This window comes from Grammomys surdaster, unplaced genomic scaffold, assembly GCF_004785775.1.
Source record: "Grammomys surdaster isolate TR1022 unplaced genomic scaffold, NIH_TR_1.0 174, whole genome shotgun sequence".
In the NCBI taxonomy this organism is placed as follows: domain Eukaryota; kingdom Metazoa; phylum Chordata; class Mammalia; order Rodentia; family Muridae; genus Grammomys; species Grammomys surdaster.
Window position 1 is genome coordinate 26021463 of NW_021604622.1, and position 9983 is coordinate 26031445.

General features: G+C 40.4%; 1 protein-coding gene across 1 annotated transcript in view; it reads right to left on the reverse strand.

The window, feature by feature from the left end:
* The window catches only part of LOC114621367 (zinc finger protein 420-like), a 12830-nt gene extending 3141 nt beyond the window's left edge, over window positions 1-9689 (reverse strand). The window contains exons 1-3 of the mRNA XM_028767619.1: window positions 9601-9689; window positions 6674-6800; window positions 1529-1624 (exon numbers count right to left, since the gene is read on the reverse strand). Coding sequence (XP_028623452.1) covers window positions 1529-1624; window positions 6674-6800; window positions 9601-9606 — 229 coding nt within the window. The 5' untranslated portion in view covers window positions 9607-9689. The remainder of the gene's footprint in view (window positions 1-1528; window positions 1625-6673; window positions 6801-9600) is intronic.
* Between the last annotated feature and the right edge of the window lie 294 nt (window positions 9690-9983).

Consider the following 9983-nt stretch of genomic DNA (forward strand, 5'->3'; position numbering starts at 1 on the left):
TACACACCCATACACACCCATACACACCCATACACACCCATACACACACATACACACACACACACATACACTTTAGGTAAACAATAATGAAATATTTATGACAAGGACAACTCTTAAGGGCACTATGATAAATGAAATAAACCCATTATATAAGACAAATATCTGATTAGAAATACATGGAAATTCTAAAATAGAAAACCTTAAGTAACCAATGAGGAACAAATACACATACCAAGAAAACACAGAACTAATATTCAACATATAAAAATAAATATCAATTTTATTGGAACTGGTCACATGGCCTGTAGACATTTTATTATCTACATTGTCCTAAAGAGCCACTACTAAAAACTGTCATCCAATCATAACATAAAAGAATATTAGCAACAGACTTGAGGCAGGCTAATACAAAAATAAACCACAGAAAACGGAATTGCAAATTAAGAAAAATTCCGAACGAATATTGGTGAGCTACTAAACGTACGCTTGTACCTGTGTATAAGTTTTTGCTCTCACATACCAAACAATGCATCGTCAGTCGCTGGCAGCCCGTGTGTGGCAGAAGAATGCACGGAAATACGTTATAGTGATTCACAGAGGGGTCTGGTAAGAGCTTTCATTACTGAACATGTAAATGGAGCTAGAAAGACTTGTTTGTGGTGATACTGATACGCAGCCTTGAGAAGTAGGTCACTGTCACTGTGTGCAGGGTTCCGAGCCATAGGAAACAATGTTAAGTCCAGAATGACCTCTAACCTACAAAGGGGCACTCTATAGTCACTGCGCATTCAGTGACATCACTAGAGAACAAAGAGAGATTTGAGGAAATAAAGCACGATAGACATCTGTCAGAAACCGTCCTATACTTTGAGAGATAACTGTTGAGGTCTGATCTATTGCTGTGCATTGCAAGGCTAAATGTTATACTCTAAGGTCTAGATCTACCAACGGCTTCTCATGTTTACAAGCCTTTGTTGTGCAAACCGCGTTCCTCGATTTAAAACAATTGGTTAAATCAAATTGGCTACAGCCAATTATTGGAGGGATTAGAGGATGGTGGTTTTGGAGTGACCTGGTTAGAGAAGAGAACAGGAAAACTATGAGGAGGTAAAGGTGGAAGAGGGAGAGAAAGTTGCCACAGGTTACGTGAGTCATGAAAATGTGGCCCTGACGGCTGGCCAATTGGGTTAAGGGTAGCCAAAATAAAACACAGCAAGTAATAACTACGGGTTCTTAATAGGAAAGCAGATTCTAGCAGCATGGGGGGTAGATATCTACCCAGCTCTTGTGCTGTTTACTTACTGTAAATATAAAGGTTGTGTGTGTGTTTTATCTGAGAACTGAATGATCAAGGCGGGGTAGAAATCCCTGATCAGGATTAAAAATTCCTACAAAGGAGCATTCTAAAACATCATTCCCCCCACCCCCCGAAACCGATCCCCTAATCCACCCAGCCTTTAGTGCCTGCCTCTCTGTGGCATCTCCGGACCGCTCAGGTGTATGCTCTGATATACTCTTTCCTACATACCTGGGTAGACTGCTACTGTTGCTGGTTCCTTCACATTCCAAGGTTCTTTTCTTTGCTCCAGAAATGTGACCAAGTACGGCTTAGAGAAAGCAAGACCTAGTAGAAGGAAAGGAAAATGTGAAGATTGTGTTGTTCTCTAGGACTGATATGCATATTACTATTGTCTTTATAAGGAAAGGAAAAAGAAAATAGAATAAAAGATAGCAGAAAATAACTTTTTAAAATGATTCCTTATAGATATATCTAATACTTGAAGCTTTACCTCCAGAGGGGGGGAAAATCAGAGCTGAAGGGTAAAATATTGTACTTTAAGATGAATTCTCCACGTGATGTCTCTCAGTTTCTAAAATTCCAAGGAGAAGGAAGGAGTCATACTACCAAAACAATAAAGTTAAAAACATAGTAAGAACTGTGACGAATTCATCTGCTGTACTCATGACTCCCACTAAGTTTTTTTTTAAGGGGAGAAATCTGACTGTGAAGGAAGTTGGGAAAATTTCCTTTTCTACTTTATGGAATAACTTAAGAAATATTATTCTTTGTTCCTTTTTAAAGTTTAGTAAAAAAATATTAAGTAATTCATCTGCACATGGGCTTTTTGAAACTGGAGTTTCGCTTTCTTTTAATTACTACTTCAATTTTATTGAGGGAGATCTGCTTAGATTATCTGTCTCGCATTGCCCTCGTTTTGTTAGTACATATTATATGGATATCAAAACCAGATAAAGGCACCAAAAAATAAATAAAAGGGAAGAAAATAACAGCCCACTATCTCTGATGAACACTGGTCAAAAATTTCTCAATACTTGTAAAAACACATCACTATGATCATCATCATCCGAACATCATCCCTCACATGTAGCGATAGTTCAACATATGTGAGTCAACAGATATAACTTACTACATAAACAGGCTCAAGGACAGAAATTACATAGCTATCCCAATAAACAGTGCTACTTGCAGAGACTTTTACTCTAACTATAAAAGACCTCAAGGTCTCTTCCAGAAAACAAGTAGAGTTGAAAACTGCTCTCAGCAAAATGATAGGATATTTAAAAAAAAAAAAAAAATCAGTGTCTTCCTAATTACTAAGAACAAATATACTGAGAAAGAAAGAAAAATTGGCCATCTGCATGTATAAGAATGAAACTAAATCCAAATAGACTAAGGATCTCAATTCAAGACCAGAAATTCCGAAAGTGCCTGAAAAAATAAAAAAGGAGGGCTCTTCAGTATAGGTCTTCCTGAACAGGACTCTGGTCACTAAAGAAGTAAGATCAACAACTAAAGAACTTGACCTCAGGATTAAAAACAAAACCCTTCTGAACAGCAAAACAAACAAACAAACAAACAAACCCTATTAATTAAAACAAAAAGTGGGATAAGGGATGGCAGAAGATTATCCTGAAGCTATACGTCTGGCAATAAAACACTAGCAAACCAAATCCAAGAACACATCACAAACATCATCTACCAAGATCAAATAGGCTTTATCCCAGAGAGTCAAGGATCGTTCATTATATGAAGAGTCATCAACATAATCCACCATATAAGCAAACTGAAAGAAAAAATCCATGTAACCATCATTCCATGCTGAAAATATCTTTGATAAAATCCAACACTCCTTTATGATAAAAGCTGGAGAGATCAGAGATACATGGCACAAACTGAACACAATATAAGTAATATATAGCAAGTCAATAGCCAACATCATATGAAATGGAGAGAAACTTAAAGCAATTCCAGTAAAATCAGGTAAAAGACAAAGCGGTCCACTTTCTCCATACCCATTCAATATGGTACTTGAAGTTTTAGCTAGAGTAATAAAGAACTAATGGAAATCAAGGGAATACAAATTGGAAAGGAAGAAGTCAAAGTGTCTCTAGATGCAAATGATATGATAGTATACATATGTGACCCAAAAAATTCTACCATAAAACTCCTGCAGATAATAGACTTTCAGCAAAGAGGCTCTGGATACGAAATTAACTAAAAAAAAAAAAAAAAAAAAAAAAATTAGTAGCCCTACTATATAAAAATGATAAAGGTGCTGAGAAAGAAAGAAATTAGGGGGGCTGGAGAGCTGGCTCAGGGGTTAAGAGTGCTGACTGCTCTTCCAGAGGTCCTGAGTTCAATTCCCAGCAACCACTTGGTGGCTCACAACCATCTGTAATGAGATCTGATGCCTCTTCTGGTGCGTCTGAAGACAGCTACAGTGTGCTCAAATAAATAAAAATAAATCTTAAAAAAAAAAAAAAAAAAAGAAAGAAAGAAATTAGGGAAGTCACACCCTTCCCAATAGCAACAAACAATCAAGCAAGTGAAAAACCTGTCTGTATGACAATGACTTCAAGCCTTTGAAGAAAGAAATTGAAGATATCACAAGATGGAAAGACATCCCATGTTCATAGATAGGTAGGATTAACACAGTAAAAATGCCCATGTTACAGAAAGCAACCTACAGATTCAACGCAATTCTCATCAAAATTCCAACACGATTCTTTACAGGCCTTGAAAGAACAATTCTGAACTTCATATGGAAAAACAAAATAGGATAGCTAAAACAGTCCTATACAATAAAAGAGCTTCTAGAGGTATCACTCACCATCTGTGATTTCAAGATGTATTATAGAGCAATAGTAATAGAAACTGCATAGTATTGGCATAAAGACACACAGGTTGATCGATGGCTGATCAATGGCATTAAATTGAAGACCTAAAATAAGCCCACACATCTATGGACATTTGAGTTTGACATAGAAACCAAAACTATACAATGGAAAGAAGAAGGCATCTTCAACAAACGATGCTGGTCTAACTGGATGTCTGCATGTAAAGGAATGTGAAAGATCCATATCTACCACCTTACACAAAACTCAAGTCCAACTGGATCAAGAACATCAACATAAAACCAGATACACTAAATCTGATAGAAGAGAAAGTGGGGAATAGCCTTGAAAACATTGGTACAGGAAACAACTTCCTGAATAGAACACCAACAACTCAGCAATTAATAACTGGGACCTCATGAAACTGAAAGTTTCTCTAAGGAAAAAGACACCATCAAAAGGAGAAAATGGCACCCTACAGAATGGGAAAGGAGCTTTACTAACCCTACCTCCAAGAGAGGGATTATATCCAAAATATATAAAGAACTCAAGAAACTAGGCATCAAAAAAATGAAATAACTCAATTTAAAAATGGGGTACAGGGCTGGAGATTTGGCTCAGTGGTTAAGAGCACCGTCTTCTCTTCCAGAGGTCCTGAGTTCAATTCCCAGCAACCACATGGTGGCTCACAACCATCTGTAATGGGATCAAATGCCCTCTTCTGGTGTGTTTGATGACAGCAACAATGTACTCACCTATATAAAATAAATAAGTAAATCTTTAAAAAAAAAAAAATGGGGTACAGAGCTAAATAGAATTCTCAACAGAGGAATCTCTAATGACTGAGAAGCACTTAAAGAAATGTTCAACACCCTTAGCCATCAGGGAAATACAAATCAAAATAACTCTCTGACTCACCTGTCAGAATGGCTAAGATAAAAAACTCAAGTGACAGCACATGCTGGGGAGGATGTGGAGGAAGTGGAACACTCCTCCATTGCTGTTGAGAGTACAAACCTGTACAACCACTCTGGAAATCAACTTGGCAATTTCAGAAAATTGGGAATAGTTCTCTACCTGTAGACGCAGCTATGCCACTCCTGGGTGTACACTTAAAAGATGTTCCACCATACTATAAGGACACTCTCAACTATGCTCATAGCAGCTTTATTTGTAAAAGCCAGAAGCTGGAAACAATCTAGATGCCCCTCAACTGAAGAATGGATAAAGAAAGAGTGGTCTATTTGCATAATGGAATATAACTCAGCTTTTAAAAGTAATGACATCATGAAATTTGCAGGTAAATTGATGGAACTAGAAGCAGTTATCCTGAGTGAGGTAGCACAGATCCAGAAAGGCAAACAGGTTATGTACTTACTTATGGATATTAGCTATAAAGTACAGGATAACCATGATATAATTCTCAGACCCAAAGAAGCTAAGTAAGAAAGAAGGAGGGCCCTAGAGGGGATGAATCTCACTTAGTAGGGGAAATAGAATACTCATCAAGGGTAGATGGAGGGAACTGGATAGGGGAAAGGTTGGGGAAGGGAGCAGGAAGGAAGGAGAGAGAACTAGAAAGGGTAAGGGGCATCTCTGAGAAGAGCTAGAAACCTAGGACAATGGAAACTCCCAGTAATCTATGAGGATGACCCTAGTTAAGACTCCTAGCAATGGTAGCTATAGAACCTGAAAGAGCCATCTTGAGTAACCAGAAAAGAATCCTAACATAGAGATTGGGACAGCAACCCAGCCATAAAACCTGAGGCCCACAATTTCTCCTGCCTATAAGGGGTGCAGGGATAGGAATGGGACAGAAATTGAAGGAAAGGCTTAAACCAATGACTGACCCAGCTTGAGACCTGTGCCATGAAAGAGATCCCATCCCTGACACAATTAATGATGTTCTGCTATACTTGCAGACAGGAACCTAGCATAACTGTCCTCTGAGAGACTTCACCGAGTAGCTAGAAGAAACTGATCCAAAGATCCACAGCCAAACATTACGTGGAGCATGGGGAATTCTGTGGAAGTGGGGGAGGAAGAATTGAAGGAGCCACAGGGGTCAAGGACATCACAAGGAAACCTGCAGAATCAACTTGGGCCTGTAGGTGCTCATGGAGACTGAACTGCTAACCACAGAGCACGCGTGGGACGGAACTAAGGCCTCAGCACCTATGTAGCAGATGGGCAGCTGGGTCTTCATGAGGGAATCCTAAAGAGGGAGCAGGGGCTGTCTCTGACTACACTGCCCACCTTTGGATCGCTTTCCCCTAACTGGACTACTTTGTCTAGCCTCAACAGAAGATATGTCTAACCCTACTGCAACTTGATGTGCCAAGGTAGATTGATATTCATGGAAGGCCTCTCTGTTTGTAAGAAAGCTGGACTGGAGGATTGGGAGGGGAGTGAGAGAGATTAACTGGGAGGAGAAAAGAGGGGGAAGCTGTGATTAGGATGTAAAGTAAAAAAGGTAAGTGAAATAGGAATTAAAAAAAAAAAAGAAAAAGGAATTCACAATGGAAGGTATCCTCACCCAGGAACACAAGGTGGCTGTAGTTCTCCAGCATCACGTCCCTGTACAGATTCCACTGAGCAAGGTCCAGGCATTCCCACTCTTCTGGAGAGAAATCAATGGCCACGTCCCTGAAGGAGAGCATTTCCTGAAATAAGAATAAATGAACAGTATATGTTAATTGAAAGCTTACTATCAATATGAAACTAAATCCGTGCTTGAAAACATTTTTCAGTTTTACACAAGATCAAAGAAGAATAGTATAGTGAGTGAGATTCTTTTACACAATGTCATATACACTCTCCATCTTAAGGGAAGAGGATGGCACATGCTTTAATGAACACATATGGGTATTATGTTTCATAATACACAAAACAGAATCACAATATTCCGTGCACTGTGCTGGTACTGTATACATCTCTCACAGGATGTATCGTGTACATGTCTCACTGGACAGTTACACTGAGGCAGAGTGACACTTCTCAACTGTTACACTGGAAATGAGAATGCAGATTCCAATACAGTAGACCCTGCCTATGTCCTGAGTCTAGGAATATGTACCCTCTTCAGTACTGAGGTAAATAACAGTGCACCAGAAGATATTTGTTTGAGTATCCAAGGGGACAACAATAAGGGAAGAATTTATAGATAAAAAGGAACTGGAAGATTTTTTTATACAATTGAAAAATAAAAGTACAATGCTTTTTAAATAGTTAAAACACATTAGATGTCGCTGAAAAGTTTTCTATTGTTTTTCTTCTTCCCCTCCTCACCCCGTCCCATCTAGACAAGTATTCATGTATGTGTTGGAGAGTTATGGGAAGGATCAAACAGTGCTATGTACAGAAGCCCCTGGGTTCTTTCTAGCTAGCAGGTCACCTCTCCACCACTGTAAAGTCAACCCAAGGCTAAACTGAAGCATCATTAGACACAGAGACATAGAATCTGGAGCCGCCTGAGGGGAGAACCTGAGCCCAAGGTTGTTCTGAATTAACACTGAGATCTCACTATCTCAGAGTATCCACCTTGTCGTTCATAACACTGAGATCTCATCTCACGCTCCCAGTTCCCTTAATAATAGAGCAGTTCCCAGGCCCACAGCCAGACTTTACAGAGTCATTTCCTCAAGTGAGGTTTCTTAGTAACCCTTGGTGGTCTAACTTGAGAGCCGCTAAAATGCTAAACATAGATACAGCAAAGACACTTCTTTGAGAAATTCACACCCATGCATTCTAAGGTGCTTTATTGTCTCCCTGACTGCCAGACTCTGTTTTAATAAACTCAATCTCTGCTTAATACTAGATCAGCCCGACATTATCTTCTATGACAAAATCAAAGAATCATCTTTACGTGAGTGGAAGTCCCTAGTAGAGTAAGGGATGTCATCAGGCTACTGGTAGTAGTTCTTGGTTGTGTTACTCACTATGCCACAGATGAAACGAGTTACATTTCCCATCTCTAAGTACAATGATCATAAATACTTCTGCACATCAACAAATAATTTTAGCAGAATATAGTCAACACTAATGTTTCACTCCTGGGACGTGGTCAAAATGTAAGAAATGTCTTCATACTATACAGTTTATTCTGATCTTAACATTCCACTTGTATGCTTTCATCCCTATTGTACGCCTTTCTTCTCAATATAAACTCTCTGGCTATGAGGCAACTTAAGAAACCCAACAGTTAATGCACAAACAACACCCACACACATAATAAATGTCACATGGCATCGTGTCTTGATCAATATTGAGCTCAGCAGCTCACTGATAATTACTTGTAAATTAAAACACATCAATATATGACCATCTCCAAATTTCTTTCCTACATCTCAAATGGTGTTTCCATACCCTGTGGAATTCTGCCACGTCCTAAAGAAATTAGTAATCAGGTCCTGTCTTAACCAGTAAGTTAGGGTTTAATAGTCATCTCAAAGAATGGGGAAGGTTTACCGGGCAAGCCACAAAGGAAGAAACAAAGTAACAGATGGCCATCGTCATAGGACACAGAGGAGTAAAGATACAGAACAGAAAAGTAAGCAACGTTCTCCACACCTGTAAAGCCAACACACGGGAGGAGGAGTCAGGAGGAACAGAAGTTAAAGACACTGAAAACTACATAGCACGTTTCAGGGAAGCCTAGACTACCCAAGAACCTGTCTCAAAACTGCAAAACAAACAAAAAAGAATGGAACTATGAAGGGGAAAAAGGTAGCTATGGTTACCTGCATAACACACAAGATCAAGTCAGTCAAAACTTCAACGGGCCCCACCCTTAACTAAGGAGCTGTTGGAGTTGATGACCACTGAAAAAGAGATTAATTTTTTGCATGGAGGTGTGGCCAGTGAGTGTCCCTATTCTAGGGGCTGTCCTGCCCCCTGCCCCCCGCCCCCATACACACAGGTATGCACACTAGAGCAACACTAAGTGGACTCAGTGGGTTATAAAACAAACAAAAACAAAACCACCAAGACAGGAAATTGGGAGGGGAACATTTTGGGAGATACCTGGGACTGTTTAAGTGGGGTGGATTTGATCAAACTGCATTGTCTACACATTTATTTAATTTCGGGTAACAGAAGCCATCAAACCAGTGTCAGCTAGTGAGGGCATGCTTCCACACCTCCAGAACAGGTTGACAGCCGATGCACCCTGCCAGGCGCAATACTACACCTTCCACCCTTCTCCATTTCAAGGCTATCGAGTCAGCTCTCCTGCCCCAGAAGTGCAGGACAGATAAGAGCTTAACTTAACAGAGCGGCCACTCCCAGCTCCGTCCCTATCAGCCTCTCCAGCACTAACCAGCACCGGAATGGCCCAGCCTAGGTCACCACAGCACCTCCCATTTAGCTTCTTCCCGCCTCCCACCAACCCCAGGTCCGCTCCCTCTAAGGCGGACCCGCCCACCCTGCAACGTCCCTCTGGCTGCGCTACATCCTGGGACCAACCTCCATGTCAGAGATGCTACCCGAGCGCCCACAGGACCCGACACTGGCCCAACTTTGGAGAAGACCGCCAGAGAGCAGAGACACACAGGCGCAGAAGAAACACGGAAGCGCCCTTCCCAGACTCCCTGTTTGTGACGTCGCCGCGGGCGAGACTACATTTCCCACAATTCTCTGCGAGCGAGTTTCACGAAGCCAGTGAAGGTGGTTTGAAACCTTTCTTGAGTTACTGTCAGGCTGTTTGCAGAAGAGAATGAGTAGAAACAAGCCACTTCAGCAGGTGGATAGCCACAGGGAGTCAGGACGCTGCGTTTAAAATCTCGGATTTTCAAAATGAGATGTTTGGGTATGAGTTGAACCTTTGACAACAATGTTTATTAGGTGTA